The 22,029-nt window shown below is 44.6% G+C and overlaps 1 protein-coding gene across 2 annotated transcripts in view; it reads left to right on the top strand.

Moving 5' to 3' along the window:
- The window catches only part of wscd2 (WSC domain containing 2), a 332,148-nt gene that overhangs the window by 151,175 nt on the left and 158,944 nt on the right, over positions 1-22,029 (top strand). For both annotated transcript variants that reach the window (XM_069932664.1, XM_069932665.1), the window contains exons 4-6: positions 4,999-5,120; positions 11,611-11,785; positions 12,560-12,724. In XM_069932664.1, coding sequence (XP_069788765.1) covers positions 4,999-5,120; positions 11,611-11,785; positions 12,560-12,724 — 462 coding nt within the window. The remainder of the gene's footprint in view (positions 1-4,998; positions 5,121-11,610; positions 11,786-12,559; positions 12,725-22,029) is intronic.

Raw genomic sequence — 22,029 nt, 5'->3', positions numbered from 1 at the left:
TGCACATACAACCCGACAAAACAATGCTTCTCTAGACCACAGTGCAGACACAATGCACAGCACATAATATCACAAATGTACAAGAAGATTTGGCGGCTCAAAGCAGGCGAACCGACCCTGCTTGTAAGCCATGCAGCGGGGCAGCCAGACAAAATGGCGCCATCGGGGGTTTCCCTTCCTTCCAGCACAGGGCTCAGAAACCCACACTGGGGGTCCACGTGACGCCCAGGTGATGTCAGCGCCCTCTAGCGTGGTTCTCAGCTAGGTCCGGGCTGGGAGTATAAGTGCAGCCCAGCAGCCTGCAATAAATTAGTCTGCTCACTGAGCTCAACCCGTCTGGTTGTGTGTGTTATTGCAGGAGCAGTGTAGCTGCCGCTACAATTGGTGACCCCGACTAGTTCAAACGTCTTTGAGCCCATCATGAGGGAGCCTGGGATCAGCGCTACAGCTGCAAAACTGCCTGAATTCTGGGTTCAGGAGCCGGAGACCTGGTTCGGCCACGCGGAGGCCCAGTTTTACCTCTGCCAGATTTCGTCGAACATGACCAAATTCTAACGTGTGGTCACTGACCTGAACCAGGCCATCGCCAGACATGTGTTGCACCTTGTTCAGCACCCACCCGCCAAGGACAAATCAAGCAAGTGCTTACCGGGTCCCTTGGACTATCCAGATGCCAGCATGCTGCTCGGGTGCTGCACTTCAATGCCCTTGGGGACATGTCCCCGATGGAACTGATGGACGAGATGCTCACTCTCATGGGTGAGCACACCAACTACCCACTCTTCGAGCGCATCTTCCTCAAATATATGTCTGGGATATCCGGCCGCTGCTAGTCCAGGAGAGCTTCACCAACCCAAGGAAGGTTGCCCAGAATGCCCAAGAGCTATGGCTTACACGATTCTCGGAAGGCTCAGTGGTCCAGCAGGTCACAGGGCACGGGCATGACCACCCCAAGCCTGCTTCTAGCGCTGTGGTAGAGCACCCAGCCCTGTAGGGCCCCCCAAGAGCATAACCAAGGCCACAGCATCCGCTTCAGGCCTCTGCTTCTACCACCAGCGCTGGGGAGCCAAGGCTCAGAGGTATCGTCAGTCCTGTTCATTCCAAGGAAACGACCAGGCTGGCCGCTGTTAATGGCTGTGGAGGCTGGCTAAGGAAACAGCCTTCTCTACCTGTGGGACTCAGTCAGCGGCCGGCGGTTCCTCGTTGACACCGGAGCCCAGATCAGCGTCATCCAGGCCACGGCCATTGAATCCAGGAACCAACCTCATGGACCTCCCCTCCATGCGGCCAACGCAACGGCAATCCGGATGTATGGAGACAAGACAGTCCACTTCCAGATTGGCCAATGGAATTTCGCATGGAGGTTCACCGTCTTGACCCTCCCGACTGCCATCCTGGGTGCAGACTTCCTCCTCACACACGGGCTTCTGGTGGACATTCGAGGTTGGTGCCTGGTGGATGCCCGTACTTTCCAGGCCATTCGCCTCGACGCCTCCCGCTCAGAGCAACCGCAGATGGCCATGATCAGCACGCCCAGAGACAAGTTCCAGCGGATCCTGGGCGAGTTTTCAACACTCTCAAGCCACAGTTCTCCGCTGCCTTGCCGTGCCACGGGGTGTTCCACCACATCCCCACCCAGGGCCCGCCAGTTCACGCCAAGGCATGCCGGCTCCTGCCTGATAAGCTCCAGGTAGCAAAGGAGGAGTTTTCACACCTGTTGGAGCTGGGGATCATTCGGCGGTCCGATAGCCCATGGGCCTCACCACTCCACCTGGTCCCGAAAGCTTCCAGTGGCTGGTGTCCCTGCGGAGACTATCGAAGGCTCAATGAGGCAACCGTTCCTGACCGTTACACCATCCCTCACATCAAGGACTTTACGGCCAATCTGCATGGTGCGAGGGTCTTCTCCAAGGTTGACCTGGTGTGCGGATATCACCAGATACTGGTACACCCTGAGGACATACCCAAGACGGCCATCATCACCCCCTTTGGCTTGTTCGAATTCCTGCTCATGCTGTTCGGGATCAAGAACGCTGCTCAGACCTTCCAGTGCCTCATGGACACTGTGGGCAGGGACTTGGATTTCATCTTTATTTATTTGGACGACATCCTCATCACCAGCAAGGACCGGCGCAACACAAGGCCCACCTACGTGCCCTCTTCTCCCGGCTGGCCGACTTCGGCCTTACCATCAACCCGGCAAAGTGCCAGTTCTGGAAAGAGTGCATGCAGTTCCTGGGCCATACCATCATGGCCGAAGGACCCATGCCCACCACTGTGAAGGTCGCCACTATCAGGGAGTTGCCATGCCCGGACAGCCTCAAGGGGCTGTAGGAGTTCGCAGGTATGGACAACTTTTACAACCACTTCATCCCGGGAGCTGTGCGCATCATGCAGCTACTATTCGCCCTCATAGGAGCCAAGCACAAGATGCTCGCTTGGAATCCAGAAGCCTGCTCCGCATTCAAGGCCACCAAGGACACCCTCACGAAGGCCGCCATGCTCGCCCACCCACACACCAACCTGCATATGGCACTCTCTGTCGATGCCTCTGCCACAGCCGTCGGTGCCATCCTGGAGCAGCAGGTGAATCGACATTGGAAGCCGCTGGCATTCTTCAGCCGACTGCTCCGCCCGCCGGAATGCAAGTATAGTGCCTTCAACCGTGAGTTACTGGGCATGAACCTGGTAGAGAAGGATTTCTGCTATTTTTTGGAGGGGAGGACTTTTACCATCTTCACCGACCACAAACCCCTCACCCAGGCGCTGGCGATGGCAAAGGATCCCTGGTTGGCCTGCCAGCAGCGTCACCTCTCCTTTGTGTTGGAGTTTACCACCGACATTCGGCACAAGGCGGGGCAGGACAATGTGGTTGCCGATGCACTCTCGTGACTGGCCATCTGCGTTCTGACGCCCGGCTTCGACTTCGTCCAACTCGCCTGGGACCAGAAGTCTGATGAGGAGACGAGGGCCTTCAAGACCACCATAACTGGCCTACGGTTCCAAGGCCTCCCGACTCAAAGTGGCGAAGGCACCATCCTGTGCGATATCTCTTTTGGCACCCCGTCTGGATGGTGGGAGAACGGTTCATATGGCACGGGCTGCAGAAGCAGATCACAGGCTGGGCCAGAACATGCACCCATTGCCAGACATCCAAGGTACACAGGCACACCAGGGCGCCCATACAGGAGTTCGAGCATGTCCTGGAACAGTTCAGCCACATTCACATGGACATCGTAGGGCCTTTACCCCTTTCCCGGAGCAACCGTTACCTGTTTATGGTGGTGGACCGCACCACTCGCTGGCCCAAGGCGATCCCGATGCCAGACGCCTCCACCGACTCCTGCTCCTGAGCACTGTTGCTTGGTTGGGTCGCCTGGTTCGGCATCCCAGCTCACCTCACCAGCGATTGGGGTGCCCAGTTCACATCTGTGCTCTGGGCACAATTTGCCAACAGGTTGGGAATCCAGCTACATTGCACCACGACCTACCATCCGCAGGCCAATGGACAGGTCGAACATCTGCACTGCCACCTTAAGTCGGCGTTCATGACCCGCCTCACTGGTCCCGACTGGACGGACAAACTGCCTTGGGTGCTCCTGGTCATCCGTTCCACTCCCAAGGAAGATCTGCAGGCATCATCAGCTGAGCTGGACAATGTTGCGCCTCTGGCACTACCTGGTGAGTTCATCAACGCACCTCACAATCCCCAGCAGTCGCTGCATGAACTACTTCCTCACCTCAGGGCACGCTTGGACTCCTTCGAACCCCCACCGCCGCCCAGGCATGGTACCTGCCCATCTCATGTTCCCGGCGAACTGCTTCCCGCATAAGTTTTTGTTTGGCAGGGCCCAACCATGGCACCTCTGCAGTGACCATATGAGGGGGCGTACAGGGTTGTACAGCATTCTAGCTCGACGTTCACGCTGGACATGGGCGGCAGGCAGGAGCTGTTTACCATGGACAGGCTGAAGCCAGCGCAGCTCGATTCCACCGAGCCCACGGTCATTGCCTAGCCCAAGAAGTGAGGTCGTCCAGCAAAAAAGGACATTGGCACCGATTCTGGGGGGGGGGCTGTGTGGCGGCTCACCACAAGGCAGGCGAACCAGCCCCGCTTGTAAGCCACGCGGCAGGGCAGCCGGCCAAAATGGCACCATCGGGGGGTTTCCCTTCCTTCCAGCACGGGGCTCAGAAACCCACACTGGGGGTCCACGTGACGCCCAGGTGACCTCAGCACCCTCCAGCGCGGTTCTCAGCTAGGTCCGGGCTGGGAGTATACGTGCAGCCCAGCAGCCTGCAATAAACTAGTCTGCTCACTGAGCTCAACCCATCTGGTTTTGTGTGTTATTGCAGGAGCAGTGTAGCCGCCATTAAAAAGATATAATTTAAAATAAATATTGGGATGATTTACTCAGTTAGAATATATTGTTCATCAATCTCACAGCTTGTGGGAAGAATTACTTTGATGCCCCTGTACCACTTCCTTGATGGTAATGGGTCAAAAGTACTGTGTGCTGGATGGAAAGGGCCCTCATTAATTCTTTGAGCCCTATTTAAGCAACGCTCCCCAATAAGTAGAGAAAAGGGAGATCCCACTGATTTCCTCGGCCGCTTTGATGATCCTCTATATTGAATTCCCACCCAGCAGTGGAAGAATGTTGAATTAAAGCACAAGATAAGGGATAATCACTTGAAGCTGAAATATTTGGGATTTCTTCCTACACAAGGTGGTGAACCTCTAGCATTGTTCACCAAAGGAGAGTAGACTACTGGATATATTTAAGCATGAAGCCCAAAGATCTGGGTGAACAGGATGCGTTTCCCATGGCCACAAAAACAAGCGTTCCTTAACTCCATGTTCTGTTGATTCAATTGTATAACTCTTGGGGAACCTTGGGTTCTTCCTTGATCAAGCTGTGTGGATCTCTAACTGCTCACCACATGGAACGTGTATAACACTCACACTGTCTTTCCTTCACCTTTAATGTCTGGTTACAGATGGGAGCGCCTTGTTCCGAGGATGCTTTCGGAGACCTGACAATACTTCCCTCGCCCTACCCACCAGCACCATCCTGTTGAACATGTCTGTAGACAAGTGTGTGGACTACTGCACTGAGAAGGTAACCATTAATTTACCTTGGACGAGATATCTATTGAAAGGTTTTGAAATGAAATTTTTGGCATTGGCACCTTCGCCATAGAACTGACAAGAAGGCAAGAGGCTGGACAAACTTTGAATTGTTTTCTCTGAAGATCAACCTCACAGAAGAATTTAAAATTATGAGAGGCAAAGACAGGGAGAGTCTTCCTACCAATGCAGAAAGGTTTAAGGTGAGAGGGGGACATTTGAAGGAGATGTGTGGGGCAAGTTTTTTGCCTAGAGAGTGGTAATGATCATGAGTTTATTGTCACACACATTTTGCAATGTACCTATGGACCAAACCTTTTTGTTGCTGCAGCCAAACAGGTTCTTCAAGCAAAATAAACTACATTAAATTTAAAAAAGTGATTATAACTGGAAAAGACGGGTGGTAAATATTTACAGTTACCATAGTGCAAGAAAAAAAGTAGTGTGAGAATAGTGCCGACATTTCTTTTGTGGTGTTGGAGCAGACGCTGATTAGTGCGACAAGGAGGGGTGCAAGGGCAATTGACTGGTGTTCCCAGAAGCACATTAATCTTGTCTTCTAATGGTGCTTTTCACAAACTCAGAACATCAAATCAGTTCAGAGCCAGTTAAATATTTCTTACATGTTGCTTTGCTGGAAACTGTAGATCTGACATAAGGTGTCAGTAAAGGAATAAAGTATATTGTTTCAAAGCACTAGGTTTAAACAACTTGCACTACTTACTTTCCGTTAATGGTGATAAGATGCTTCTGATTGACTCAAATTAAATTATTTGTGTTTTTCTACATTGGATTAGAGATTAACCTAAAATTCTGAGAGGCTATATTCATGCAAAAGGAACATGTAAATCAATGAATTTATTGTCATATACATAAGATCAATGAACAGATGTTCCAAAATTCTTGCTTACTGCAGCCACACAACTACGTAAACTCCAGTAGAATAAATTAAACTACCACAATATGCCATGAGACAGGAAATGAGGCAATATAAAAGGCTAGATGAATATTTGTGGGGTCTTGAGCAAATACCTTAAATTAATTTAAGATTTGCTTTTCTGTGCAGATCTTTGTTGCAATGCACTAGATATCTGACCAAGTCCATTCACTTTTCTTTTAAAATATTTTATTTGAAACTTTTAAACCTCAAATATAATTATCAATTATTAAAGAATCATATATAGGAACACAATATTTTATATAACCCTCATCCATCCCTCCCTCCCCACCACCCTCCCCCTCCCATATTACCCCTAGAAAAAGAAAGGAGAGTCCATCCATTTTTCTGAAAATCTCAGCCGCAGCATCTCTCATTTCATTGTATTTCCTTGTCTCTTATTGCCCCAACTTTTCACCTGAACACCACTTTCACATAGTGATGCAGCAGGACAATATTATTCTTTACACTTCTGCCACTGAGAATGCGGTTGCTCTTCAGGTGTCAACATGTCTGAGAACTTTTAGATTCCATCCTTTCTTGTGATGGGGATTTGAAGGTGGTGGATACTCAGTGGGCATTTGTGAGGCAATAGATTCCAGGGAAGTAAGGGGGGGGAGAGAGAAGAGAGACTGGGGTTGATTGTAGTGCTCTGATGGCCAGCACAGACTTGATGGGCCAAATGGCCTTCTCTTCCATTGTAAGGTTGTATGAGGAATAAAGTATGGAGATGCATGTTGGCCATCATTTATTGGTCCTGAATGGAGGAGTCAACCATATCTGTATGTAGTTTGTACATTCTCCCCATGTGTTTCCTCTGGGTGCTCCAGTTTCCTCCCACCCTCAAACAATATGTGTGGTTTGCAGGTTAATTGATGCATTTGAAAGGTACAGGCCAGAAGGGCCTGTTCATCTGCTGGATCTTTCAAATTTAAAATCACATTTTTAAATCTAACGGGCGGCATAGTGGTGTAGTCAGTAGAGCTGCAGCTTGTTCCAGGGTCATGGATTCAATCCTGACCCCCCAGCATTATCCATGCAGAGTTTGCATGATCTCCTGGCACTCTGCTTTGCACTAGATCCCAAGGACACGCAGATTGGTAGGTCATTTGGTCACAGAATATTTCCCCTAGAAAATAATGGCATTGAGTTTGTTGTCATACGCACAAATTCAGTGTACGCATGCCCCGAACATCTTTCTTACTGCAGCCACACAAGATTAGATGCACTACCTACAAGAGTATGCTTTATACTATCCCAGTACAAAGGGAGATAATGAATATAAAGAGATTAATAAAATTTGCAGTTAGTTAGCTCAAGTATATGACATTTCTCTAGTGGACCTGGATCAAGAGCCTCTCTTGAGTTGGTAGTGTTTTGAGGGGAGGTGAAGAGGATGTGGGGAGAATGAAATAGTCCTGAATCAGTTCAACATGAATAGCACAGACCTGCTGTGCCAATTCCCTTCATCTGTGCTGCAGGAGTTAGTGACTGTACAGGCCAGACCGTGATAGATTGGTCAAATTCCTATCCGGAAACACAAATGGGTGTTACAACAATCTGAAAGTTTCATAGACGCTAAACTCAGTGTTGTGAAACAATAATAATTTTACTCAAGACCTTGAGTTACGTTGTCCTGGGATTTGAGCCTTGTCTCCTACCTTAACTGTTATTACCCTGTCCTTAAATGGAAACCTGCTCAGGCAAGTGAGGGCATTCACTGAGCAATGATTCATGCCACACACCAAGCCAGTAATTAGATGCAGGTGACACAACTAGTGCACTGATTGTTGGGAGAAATTGATTCGTGTTTCATCAATTTGCCATGTTTCATCCGTCCCTACTACCTTTGAAGTTTATTGATTTTTAAATTTTTTTTTAAATATTACATTTAGAAACTTATGGTTTTGAATGGGGAACACTTTCCAGTCAAAGTAAATTGAGCCTGCCTTGTTGAAATGAAAACAAGCAAGTTCATTTAGACAAGCTTTGTAATCCCAAGATGTTCCAAAGTCAATCAAGAACATAATAGAAGCCCCTCAATCAAGCAAGTCCTCATCAACCACCATATCTCTGAAGACCTATCTTGGGATCGTCATTATGCAATCATGAAGGCACGCCAGCAGCTGTCTTTCATTAGGGGATTGAAGAGATTTGGTACATCACCAAAGACTCCTGTAAATTTCGACAGGTGTACCATTGAGAGCATTCTAACTGGTTGCATCACTGTCTGGTAGGCAGGTGCCAAAGCCCAGAGACAGGAACAGGCTAGAGGGTTGTACACACAGCCAGAGCCATCCATTAAGGACATTAAGAGGCAGTGCCTCAGGAAAGCAGCTTCCATCATCAAGGACCCTCACTACCCAGGCCATGCCCTTTTCTCACTGCTAGCATCAGGAAGGAGGTATAGGAACCTGAAGAGAGACAAAAGCAGCTTCTTCCCCTTTGCTAAATGGACAATAAACCTATAGACACCACCTCAGTTTTTCTTTTTGCACTTTTTTTTAAAATTCTTGGATTTATAATGATTTTGCACAATGGCTGCTGCAAAACAACAGATTTCATAATAAAACCTTTAACACTGATTGCATTTTTTACCCTCTCCAGATTCTCATTAACTGCCCCCATATTCTGCACCCAGCATGTCGAAGCACCAATTTACAGTGGCAAATTAGTGTCCATCGATGCGCATGTTTTGGAGATGTTGGAGAAAATTGGAGCACCCAGAGGAAACCCATGAGGTCACAGAGAAGGTGCAAACCTCATGTCAGAGATCAGGGTGGAGTTCAGGAGTCTTAAGACCATGGCTGCATTAATTGTGCCAGTGCGTCACCCGTTGTCCTTGTGAAGGAAACATGGCTGCACAGCAGGAACCCACAAAAGCAATGCTAAGCAATTTGCCATTGGTGTTTGATGGGGAGAAATATCTCTGGGACAAATTCCTCCTGGTTTCCACACGACTCTAACTCTCTGGAGTAGGATGGATGAGTCTCTGATATTTGAGTTCTATTTCTCAGGGTTGGAAAAAAAGTTTAGTACAAAGTTGAGGGGAAATCACAGATATTCAAAGGAGTGTTTACACTACTGACCATTGGTGAATATTTGTTAATTTTCTACTTCCTTTATATTTAGTGTATTTTTTCTCTTCTAATGCAATAATTACCATTGATCCACAAGGTACCTGGGACCTTTATCCACAAGGTACCTTTATCCACAAGGTACCTGGGAAGATGCAGCAAATAAGACAATCAATACCACATGGTCATTTTACTTGTGTATATGGCAATAAACCATTCATTTATTGAGAATTTCTTTAGAACTTGTAAAAACCATTTTCCCATTTATTGGATGTGGACTTGTCTGGAAAAACAAAATTACATCACACAGGTGGCAAAAAATCTAAATGTGAAATGTGCTATTTTCTCTACGCCTGAAGATGCATTTGTATTGTGATTCTGTTGAGATGTCGATTTCTTAATCAAAATGGCATCGCCATAAATGGTTTGTCTTCCAATCTCAAGTGTCAGTAATTAATGAAGCACAGAAGTCTGCAGACGCTGTAATTGTAGTGAAAAGACAAATGCTGGAGGAACTCAGCAGGTCTTGCAGCGTCCATGAGAGATAAAGATATAACCAGCATTATGGGCCTGAGCCCATCTTCAGGGTATGAGCAAAAAGCAAGGAGAGAAGTTCTCACAGAACTCCCTTCAAGATAATTGAAAATACAACAATAGTATATAGAAATGAATAAATGTATTCCATTAGAAAAAATAACACATAGTTTAAGAAATAATATTGAAATATTTGAACAAATATGGGAGCCTTACATGAAACACAATAGAGAAAACCTACCGGGGACATTCACTACCTAAATTAACGAAAGGAGAAGGAAATGAAAAGAATTGACTCAGTGGAATTTCTTGTTTATTTTTATTGAATGACAACATTGTTTGACTGGTTTAATGTATCTTAGATTTTGTACTTTAAATGGATGGGGGGGGGAGGTAGGGAGGGTGGGATGGGAGGAGGGAGAAAATGACACTGTATATATTTGAAAAGGAAAATGTATGTATCATGGTCAATGTGGTTTATGGTGTGAAAAATAAAAAAAATTTTAAAAAAAGAAGAGAGGAGAACTTCTTCAGGGTAGGCATGCCTGTAACTGCATGGAGGAAGACGTGAAAGTCTGCTGCACTGAGAAATCTCTTCAAGGGCTTCCTACCCTGAAAAAGTTCTCCTCCTCTCTTTGAAGGGAGCACTCTCTTGCTAGTCCCTCTCTGCAGTCCCTGCTGCTCACCTTTCTTTTCCTGCCCTCCTATCTGTGTCCAGTTATGGCTCTTTGGGTGTGCTTGTCCCCTTGCCCTTTCTTCCCTCCTCCCCTCCACCTTTTTATTTTCAGACACCCGTCTGCTTTTTGCTAATACGTCGAAGAGCTCAGGCTCCAAAACAGGTTATATATCTGCACCTCCTTCAGATGCTTTGAGACCAGTCGAGTTCCTCCCGTATTCCTGTGTTTTTACTGTCAGTAATCAGTGTTGGATCTTGTCAGTGAACCTCTTCCTTTCTTTGGATGTGCATAATCATGAATCCTAAAAGCATTGCAATATTTAAAGACTCAACCATGTTGGAGGCATGCATGAACTAAATTAACCAAGGGTGACAGATTGCTTTTCCTGTGAAAGACTAAAGTGCACTGGAAAGGCCTTTCTTTTAAAGTTTCCTGCTTCCCATTTGCTTTTTGTTAAAATTTTATTTAATTGTGTGCATCATTACAAGAAAAAAAATGAACATCAAATATCCATATCCAATGATATAAAAAATACTTTTACATTTTCTCTCCATCCCCCTCCCACCCAAAAGAAAAAGAACAAACACCAAACACCTATCATTTAATATGATATTAGCATAGACAATCATTAATGGTTATTAAAAATTACTGATTAAGATAGAAGAGGTGGACAGAAAATTATCCATAAAATCCATATATGGTTTCCAAATATAAAAATTTTCAACTCTATTCCTCAATCTATACATAATTTTTTCCAAAGGTATACAATTTTGCTTCTCATTATACCATCTACTTAATAACACTTCTCTATCCCCTTTCCATGATATTGCTATACATTTCTTTGCAGTTGCGATTGCAATTCTTAAACATTTTTCTTGGTACTTGTCCAATTTAAATTTTATATCATTTTCATAAATATCTCCAAGTAAAAATATTCTTGGATCCTTTGGTATTGTTATCTTCATAATTTCCCCTAATAATAAACTCAGTTCATTCCAAAACCTTTCCACTTTTCTGCTTCCCATTCCCAATAATAGCTCATGTTTTCAGGATTTTAAAAAAATGATATTTCAACTCCTGTGTGATCATGGTGGGAATTGAAATTCTGATTCTGAATTAATGGGCCCGAGTTCACTATTGTGATAGTGAATGAGCAATACACGTCTCAGAGTTCAGTCTACTGCAGAATGGTTTTGGTATTCCTTGAGGGAGAACTTCAACTTGCTTTGAAGCTGCAGAGGTTTTCTTTCTTCGCAGGAGTACACACTTGCGGTTCTTGGCGGGGGCACGTGTCGTTGTGGCTTTCCCACCATGCATTTCACATTGCACGACCCGGAGGATGAGCATCAGTGCGCCCAGAAATGTGCCGGGGAAGAATTTGAGCACTGCGGGAGCCCAGAATACTACGTTGTTTATCAAACCCAAGTGCAAGGTGAGATTCTCCAGGTTAGAGACTTCCTGAAATGATCATTTGATAAATTGCTTGCAGATACATCAAGGAATAGTGAAAGGAATGGAAGGTGTGCATCTCTATGGCAGCTTTTGCAGGAGGTTTCAATGGCCAATTAGAATTGTCTTATCACATACATTGTTGGAGTCAAGGGAACATTATGGCAAGCTCTCACAAACAGCCACGTCAAATAATGAAATGAGAGTTTATTGTCATAGATGCAAGTACAACGTACAGATGAACCAAAATTGACTCTCTGCAGCCACACGGATAACTAAGAAACACCAGAAACAGTAGCATTAAAATTAAATGACCTCTAAATGCCAAGACAGAAAAGGAGATAATTAATATAAAAAGATAGCTAAATAAAAAATTCAGTTACATTGCAAGAAAAATGAAGGGAAATGAAATATGTTCTCATTCAAATGGCTGGGATTCTGAGCAGAATTGGAAGGATGGTGTTCCTCCGATTGAGTCAATTAGACGAGGGTTCAGATTCAAAATATGACACCAGCCATTACAGACTGAGGAGAAATCTTTCCACTGAAGAGGGTTGTAGAACTCTATTCCAAACAGCTGTGGAATGATCTGTTGTTGAGAATAATCACTGGATAAGTCGCCGGACTAAGATTATGCGATCAAACAGGTATAAGGATAAGGTTTGGCATTGATCTTTATGAATTGAAAAGACTTGAAGGTCTAGATAGCCCAGGCCTGCTCCTTTCCCTTGTGGTTAATGGGTAATTGTTCTTACAGATAATCGTTGCATGGACAGAAGGTTTCTGCCTGTCCGCTCAAAACGCCTGGTGGCTTTGGCCAGCTTTCCAGGAGCAGGGAATACCTGGGGTCGTCACCTCATGGAGCTCACCACTGGCTACTACACTGGCAGCTATTACTTTGATGGTTCTCTCTACAACAAAGGTAGGATATTTGGAAATGTGGAGAGTGCTGGAGGCACTCTTGGGTGAGAGGAAAGCTTGGATTCAAGGCACAACAATCATCTCCAGAAGCAATTCCATGTTCTTATTCAGAAGAAATTTAAAACAATCACTGTGGTGCCAATGAGAATATGATCTATGCTCTTCCTTAAGTTTGCAAGCAAATTCATCCTACTTAGGACACATCAAAATAGAAGACAGAGAGGAGGAGAAATTCCTTCATCCAGAGGGTGGAGAATTCGCAGAATTCACTTGTGGAGGACAAGTATTGGGCATATTTAATATGAGGTTTTATGGGTGTTTTCGATAAGCAAGGGTAGCAAAGGTTATGGGAGGAGGCATGAGAATGGAATTGAGGGGAAAAGTACATTAGCCATGATTAGAATGGTGGAGCAAACTGAATGGCTTAATTCTTCATTTGGTGGACTCTTAGTGACTTAAAATGTATTGTCACTCCATAATTATTTGCACAAAGATCATGTTGAATTGCCTTCTCAAATTAGTCACAGTAGGTTTGATGTAACTGTTTTTCTGACCATTTTAGAGAGCTAATTAAGGCATTCCATGGGTATGTAGTCTCACTGGGTAAAATTAGACTTCCATCTCATAAGGAAGAGTTTCATTTTGCATGGTCTTACTTATTTACCTCAAGTTAATTTGCCCATCTGTCATGGTGGGATTCAAACTCATCTCTCCAGATTATGAGTGCAGACTTTGGATTGCTCCTGCAGTTGTACAATACACAAACTGGCCCTTTGGCCCCCTATGTCCATGTTGACCATTAAGTACCCATCTCTACTGATCCTATTCATCAACATTTGGTCCATGAACTACTAAGCCTTGGCACTTCAAATGGGTATCCAAACACAAACATTGTGAGAACCTAAGGCCACCCTGCCCTTTGGTTGTGCATTCAACATTCTCCCTCAGAACACCAACTTCTTAATTCTCATCTTAATCCTTCACCCTCTGGTTTTAGACAATTGTACCAAGAGGAAAAGTTTCTTCTAAACCTTCTGTCCATTCTTCCTAATAAACCTATGCCTCTCATCTGGTGAACAATAATGAGTTCATTGTCATATACATTGTTCATATGCACCAAAATTCTTATTTGCTGCAGCCAAAAAAGGAACTTCATAAAATAATTACAATCGTATAGATTAAATTTAAAAGATACAATAAATATTCAGTTGCTAAAGTGAAAGAAAAACAGGTGTTACACCATGTAGATAGTCCTTTTGTGGCATTGCAATAGACGTACTAATTATTAAATTACTGGTCTAGTGAAATAACCATTATGTCATTAGACCTTAAATCAATTCTTCAATCTGGTAAAAAGTATTATGTTTCATTCCTGAGGAGCTGGCTGGATCTATGTCTAACAGTGGACATGTTTGTCAATGGGAAGAATCTAACTTCCTCCAGTGTGGGATGAGATGAAAGCCAACAAGGCATTCTGCCACACCAGGTCGTGCTGCTGACTAAGTGGTCCGAACACCTGGGTTCAGTTCTGACCTCCGGTGCTCTCTGTGGAATTTGCACATTCTTCCCTCTGACCACGTGGGGGTTTCTCCCGAGCATCCCAAAGACTAATGTTAACTCCCTTCAGTAATGGGAAGTGGCGAAAGAACAAAAGACGATCGACAAGGGTGAGAGGAATTTGTTGGAGGGGTACAGGGAAATAAGGAAACAGGAAATCGAATTGACGGGATTGGTCGGCTGAGGGTTGGCATAGACAAGATGTGTTGAGCTCCTGTATGTCGTAAAAAAAAATTACCCGATTAATTCACACGCGCCCCCACAAATTCTCATCCAGCCAGATATGATTCAGTGCCCCATCTGTTTTCATTGACACTTGTGCAGGGATGCCATTGTGCATTAATAAATGAATACAAATTGTTGTCAATTTGAATTGCTCCAGCTGTACTAAAAATAGCGATCTCAATGAACCAGAGCAAATTGTACTTTTTGGTCCAAATGTTGTCTGCTCATTGGGAACTGACATTGAACTCGATGCACCTAGAATCCTGGAGCCAAATTTAAAATGTCATTTACTCTTCCAAGTACACAGGGGAGCAAAAAGCCAGGTCTGCTTGCCAATCCACCGTTTATCTCATTCCCACTCCTTCTTTCCTCTGTGACTTGTGTCCTATTGCTGTCATTCAACCAAGATCTAATGAAATTATGAAAGGCCCATTTTATCCCTGCAAAGCCTCATTCACTGCCAAATTAAGGCTGCCCATAAATTAGAAGGCCATTTCATGTCAGGCCTCCACCTGAAGGCCAGCTACAGAAGTGGATGGAAAACTTGAAACTTACTTTTTAAGACTGCAGCCTCAAAAGGCTGCTCCAGCGTCGCATTCATATCAAGAAGCGCTTTGTAGCACCCTCCGGAGGCAGGGAAACTGGTGCCGTAGTGCCACCCATCATAAATACACAGCAGAGCAATGGGTGTCTTCCCTACCCATAATCTTCCATGCAGCTGGAACCGCTGTGGTTCCCAGAACAGTTTCAGTTGCGTGAGGGATTATGGGTAGGGAAGACAGCCATTGCTCTGCCAGTTTGAGCTGCAGAGAGCGGCCCCAAAGGCCGAAGCAGCCTCACATGGCTGTCACAACTTGCACTAGCTGCCCCCACTGCAATGATGGCTCCTGCTGACCACCTCCACCTTGAGGGAGGGAGAGAGGTGAGTGGGGAGATGGGTCATGGGCATCATCAAGCAGCCTGTCATTAACCAGCCATTTGCAGTGGCTGTACATTCAGGTCAGGCGCTCCGCCGATTATCCTTCCCCGAGAAGGGTTGGAATCAGCACCTCTGAGCCGGCCAGGAACATTCAGGAAGGTACATCTTTAACCGCAAGGGCAAAGAACTCCCATCTTTACAGACAGGTGTTTTCCCTGCTTGAAGGTGCCTGGAGGAACAACTAATATTTCATCTTGACACAAATCAGAGAGCATTAACATTGACCTCCTGTTTCCATTAAATGCTTCCCTCAAGTCTCCCTTCCTTATCCCTCTATGTCCTTTCCTCCAGCTTCCCAACTCCATTCAGATCTACCCTCCCTCCCCCCATCACTTCTCAGCTTTCTCTTGTACCCTCCCACCTTCATCCTGTGGATTGAAACAAATGCTGAGGTACTCCTCCCCTTGCCCCCTCTCCCCCATCTCAGGTGCATTTTGCCTATACCTATACTTCCTGTGGATGAGTTTCTCTAGCACATTTGTGCATTGCCGCCACTGATATTTGTCAGCCTCCAAATAGAAATGGGCAGCACCTTTGTTGGAGGTGATAAAATGGTGGCTCATGGCAAGATTACAGCCAACTCCACTCAGCATGCCTTCAGACTATCCAAAAGGTTGGTCGACCAAGGAAGATCAGAGCTTCAGTTCATCTGCCTGGTAATGCCATGAATAAAATGAGCTGCAGTGGGGTCTGCTGTCAAAGATCCAGCTTCCACATTCTTACACTTCTCAGAAGCAAAGGTTCCTTCAGAGGCCAATGGAAACCAACTTTTATGGTGACCTCCATGAAAAAACCTACTGCTAAGGATTCTCTATGCTGCAAATGAGTGGGCAACTGCTCTAGTGTTGATTTTGTCATCTCCACTTGCTCTTTGTCATTGAATAAGATTTAAGAAACTATTCTATAAGACATGCATTTAAGGTGAATGGGGGAAATTTTAAAGTAGGTATTTGGAGTAAGGTTTTTAAAAAAATAACAGATAGGTGCCTGGGACAGGGTGCCAGGGAGAGTGATGAAGCCAGATGTGATAGTAGAGCAATGGAAGGGGATCTAGTCTGACAATGGATGAGGCAGAGGACAGACATGTCACTGTTTGGGGGTGGGGGGGGGGGGGGTAAGAGTTGAAATGGTTGGCCGCAGGAAGCTCGTTAAGACACAGAGTGTAGGTGTTCAGCAAAGCACTGCCCAATCTGTTTTTGGCCTCAATGATGTGGAGGAGACCAGATTGTCCAAACTCAACCACTGCACTGGGTGTACAATGTGCAGATAAAGCTCTGCCTCACCTGGGAGGTCCGTCTGTGGCCCTGGATGGAGGTGAGGTTGATAAGGTTTGTGCTTTCTATGATGGGTGGGTGGGTAGGGAGAAAAACAAACCAAGGAGTCTTGGAAAGACTGATCCCTGTTAAACGTGGATGAAGGTGTGGATCAGAAAAGATATGGCTGGTAGAGGGATCACACTGGAGTTGGTGAAAATGTTTGAGGATATTGCACTGGATGCAGAGACAGGTGGGGTGGAAAGTGAGGAGTAGATGGACAGCCCTTGTTCTACCTGAGTAATGGGTAGAGATAGAGTAAATGCAAGCAGGCTTTTTCCACTGAGGTTACGAGCAATAAAAACTAGAGGACCTGGATTAAGGGAATATTAACGGGAAAAGTTTAAAGGGTATATTAACGGGAAAAGTTTAAAGGGAATATTAACAGGAAAAGTTTAAAGGGAATATTAACGGGAAAAGTTTAAAGGGAATATTAACGGGAAAAGTTTAAAGGGAATATTAACGGGAGCTTCTTCATGCAGAGTGGTGAGAGTGTGGAATGAGCTGCCAGCTGAATTGGTGAATGTGGGTTCAATTTTAACATTTTTTTAAAAATTGGACAGGTACCTGGATGGGCAGGGTGCTGCAGGTCAGTAGAAGCAAAGTAATAGTTCAGCACAGACTAGAAGGGCCAAAAGGACTGTTTGTGCTGTCGTGTTCTATGGGTGAAGATGGGGCAAGGATGGAAGTGGTTTAGGCTTATCAATGACAGTAAGGGGAAAATCCACAAGAAAAAGGATATTTTGAATTCCTTGAGTAGAAGGCAGTACCCTGGGAACAGATGCAGCTGAGGAGGAGGAATTGTGGGAAAGAGATGCCGTCCTTGCAAGGGACAGTGGGAAGAGGAGCAATCCATGATTAAAAATTCACCGACTCAGTTCAATGTGCAGATAGTTTGTCCCCAAGATGGAGAAGAGGTGTCAGAAGCAGTCCAGGTAAACTTAAGTGGGGGTAGAAGTTAGTCATGAATAATGAAATTGTCAAGCTCTGCAAGTCTTTGATGTATAAAGGAAGAGTTGAGGAGTGGTACCACTCCTGACAACACACCTGACAAAAAGACAGACATAGCCCATGTATGTGTCCATGGTGACACCCTGGAGGAAAGTCATTGTTAAGAATGAGGTCAAGTTCTGCCAAGCAGAGGAGAGTGTTAGACAATGGGGACAGAACAGCTCTGCATTCAGGGAAGTGAAGGGTGCCGAGGCCTTGCTAATGGGGAAGGAATTACACATCTATGTAATGATAAGGCAGTGGGGGGCCAATGTGTCATTTGCATCTTCCTCAGTCAGCGCGGGCTAACATCATTTCACTGAAAATGAGAGAAATTTCATTGGTGCATCAGCCAGAAATTCACAACACCAGACCACAAGGAAAATTATTAAAAACAATGTCATGGTTGTGAGTTCTTTCATCTACCAATAATCTGTTTCTTTCTTGGAGAACTGCTGCTGAATACTTGCTATTTTGCCTAGTTAAACCCAATGATTGGAGCTTGGTGTTGGATGAAGCAGGATTGTTAACTTCAAGGGCACCACATACTGAATGTGAGGAAAGGTTGCTATTCCTCAAGCATTTCTAACACCTCTTGGTTATTTACCAAGCCCAATGTTACTCAGCAGCAAATCCAGTCCAGTCCAAAGGACTTCAAAGCACCCCATGTTGCAATTAGCTGAACCAAAGCAAGTACCTGTGAAACAGCTGCAACCAAAACATTCTGATGCCGCAAACAGTGCATGGTCACTTGATGTGCCTTTCAACTAATGAATCAGGCAAGTAATATTCTGTTCAAATAAAGCCTCAGGAGTTTGTAAATATTGATTAAGAACATAGTATTCTGCACACAAGATCCAAAAGCAGCTGCATGATGAGGTAGACTGTGTTTTGGTGGGCTGAATTTGATTTCTTCTATGCCATAATGAAACCTGCAAAGGGAGCAGTGAGGAGAGAGCAGGGGGGACATTCATCCACAGTTGGAACAGACCGCTCTGGCTCTGCCAACACATTTTGTGAAGGAAACAATACCGAAGAGCAATGAATCTCTTAGGAGGATTCACGTGTCTTGATGATCTCCTCGTTGTCCTTGAATCTGAGTTGTTGCCTCAGACGATATCTTCTCAGATGTGCATTCAGGTTGTTTATCAGTCAGTATCTGTCTTTCCATCTACCATCGCTGGTCCCATTTGAAGATCGATGATTTTTTTTCCCACAGAGCAGCACCTTCATCTGTCTGAATGGTGTATGATCTTGGCTGGACTTCACTAAAGACAGTTCCCTTCAGAGTCCATAATTTTTTGTCTTTTAACCTTACTTGGTCACCACCATAGAGTTCCAGTAGGTTTATTGTTCCTGTCAAAGTAATACTTTTGCTTTTCTTTCTGTTGTCCGTTTAATTTCCTCACTTTATTCCCATTTTTATTTTTAGGAGGTTCTCCTGAATGGGTAGGTTTGATCGTGGCCTATGTCCCATAAGGAGTTGTGCTGGTGACATACCACTCGAGCAGCATTGTGTGGTATACTAGAATACTCTGGTAGAAGTCTCTTCTTGCTTTGGTTCACTGTCTTTTGCCTTGTTCATCAGTCTTTTCACTGTCTGTACTGATTTTTCCACAACCATTGGACTTTGGAAAATGAGGACTTGACGTGGTGTGCACAAAGTCCCACTCTTCAGCAAACTGTCAGAACTTTAAATTGCAAAACTGGGGTCCATTGTCTGTGAAGACTTCGCTTGCCACGCCATGTCTGAAGAATATGGCTTTCATACCTGTTATTACAGCATCTGCAGTGGTGGTGTTCAGTCTACACACCTCTGGATGCAGGGAGTAATAGTTTATGACTACAAGATAGTCCTTCCCTTGACATTTGAATAGGTCATTACCTACCTTCTAGTAAGGTCTGTATTGTGCTGGGTGAGGCTTTAGTGGTTCTGCAGGATTTCTTGCTTGATATTTCCAGCATATTGTACATTTTGACACTTCATTTGTTATATCGTTGTTGATTCTTGGCCAGTACATCACCTCTTGTGCTTTTTCCTTAAATTTTTTGATTCCGAGATGTCCTCCATGGATCTTTTTTACCATCCTCTTTCTCAGACTCTTTGGGATAAGGATTTTGCTTCCTTTGTAGATGATGTCTTTGACCACTGATAGTTCTGCCCTTCAGTTCCAGAAACATCAGGTGAGCAGGCCTGCTTCTTGTTGGGCCATCCATCCAAGATGTTTTTTCTCAGTGTTTCATCTTTGTTTGTCTGACTTTATGAACGATTTTTGCATCTGATATGGGCAGTGCACTTGTGATCATGTCCACAAAGGCGTTCATGTTTTCATCCATTTTGGTGTTTGCGAGCTCTCTCGTATCAACAGCTCCAGACAACTTTTTTGCTGTGTGCATTAGCTTACCTGGAGTGTAAACATCATTCTTTGTATTCTAAATTGACATTCATTTAATGGCTTTTGGAACAATGCAATCAAGGGCTTAATTGATTGCTTGGCCTGACACAAACTGATGAAATCTTTCACAGGCGTATGTGATGCTGAGCAGCTCTTTTTCAATTTGAGCCTATCGTGTCTCCGCGCCCGTCATTGAGTGAAATGCATGCTCAGTGGGTTGCCAGTCATCATATTTTTGCAGAAGAACTGCACCGAGCCCACTATGTGATGCATCTGATGATATCTTGATGGGTCTCGTTGGGTCGTAAAACCTCAGAACTGGTTCCTCTGTGAGCAGTTTCTTTAGTTCCTTCCATGACTTTTCATGGTCATGATCCCACTCCCATTCAATGTTCTTTTCTGTTCATCTTCTCAATGGAACCATCTTTTCTGAGAGGTTGGATATAAAATTACCCATATAGTTGACATTCCATTAAACCTCTATGTCCTTTTTGCATTGTGGCCTTGGCATATTCCCAACGGCAGACACCTTTCTGGGATCTGGTCTGATGCCCTCACTGCCAATAATATCTCCTATAACTATTAGTTCTGTCACCACGAGCTGTCATTTCTCTCTATTCAGCTTTGCTTTCCTTGTTGCTTCCAGCACTTTCCTTAGTCTCTCATCATGCTCCATTCTCATGGTTCCCCATACTATGATGTCATCTATTGAGGTATCAACTCCATCCAGGTGCTCATAGACCATATGGATACTTTTTTTCAGGAGCTGAGGCAATTCCGAATGGCCACCTTAGGAATCTGTATCTGCCAAATGGACTATTGAATGTGCACAGTCTTGAACTTGCTTCATCCAATTTTAACTGCCAAAATCCTGCTGATGCATCTAACTGGCTGAAAAACTTTGCATTTGCAAACTGTGACATGATTTCTTCACGTGTCAGAAGCTTAAAGTGTTCTCTCTTTACTGCTCTGTTTAGATCTCTTGGATCCAGGCAAATTCTACGCTTTCCATTAGTTTTGTCCACAATGACAAGTGAACTTTCCCACTTTGTTGGCTCTACATCTTCTGAATCACGTTCAGGGCTTCCATCCTGTCCAACTCTGCTTTTAGTTGCTTTTGAAGCGCAAATGGAACTTATTATCGGTGGCACACATTTATCCACTCTGATCGTGTGTTCTCCTGGAAGGCAGCCTCGACCCTGAAATAGGTCATTGTACTCTTTCATGAGTTCATCATAGACTCTCCTTTGCTTTCCACAATGAGGTCTCAGTTTCTCACAGTATGGCCTATACATTCTTTTGTACCATGATGAATGCTAGCATGTGCTCTTTGTCAGTGTTTCACTTTGACCATGTATTCTCCTTGCACTAGTATATTGGTACCTGTCAACTTCATTTTTGTTCCATACATCTTTGGTTTGGGTCTAATCTTAAAATCAGTCTCGGATATTCCACTACTTTGTGCTCCAGTATCCAATTTAACTGAAATGTATATGTCATACACTTTTAATCTCAATATCCAGACTGTTTTCTTTTTTTTCTATAACATCTACATAGAATTCCTCTATCTCCCTTTCATCTATTGCATGAACCTTGATTTGTTGCACTTGGTTCCTACAGCAACAGGCATAATGGTTGCTTTTGTTTCACATATTGCACGTTTTACCATATGCTGGATACTTTTTTTGGTAGGTGTTGTGTACTGCATCGACGGCATGGCTTTCGATTGACCCTTTCATTTTTGTTCGCTGTCTATTCCTCTTTCTACTTTGGTGTGCCTTTTGTTGAATGGTTTATATCTGTTCTTGCTTACTGCATCCATGTTGCAGCTAGTTTCACTGAACAG

Source organism: Narcine bancroftii, chromosome 4 (assembly GCF_036971445.1).
Source record: "Narcine bancroftii isolate sNarBan1 chromosome 4, sNarBan1.hap1, whole genome shotgun sequence".
Lineage (NCBI taxonomy): Eukaryota > Metazoa > Chordata > Chondrichthyes > Torpediniformes > Narcinidae > Narcine > Narcine bancroftii.
The sequence above is the reverse complement of the archived record's forward strand: the minus strand, read 5'-3'. Positions and strand labels throughout refer to the sequence as shown.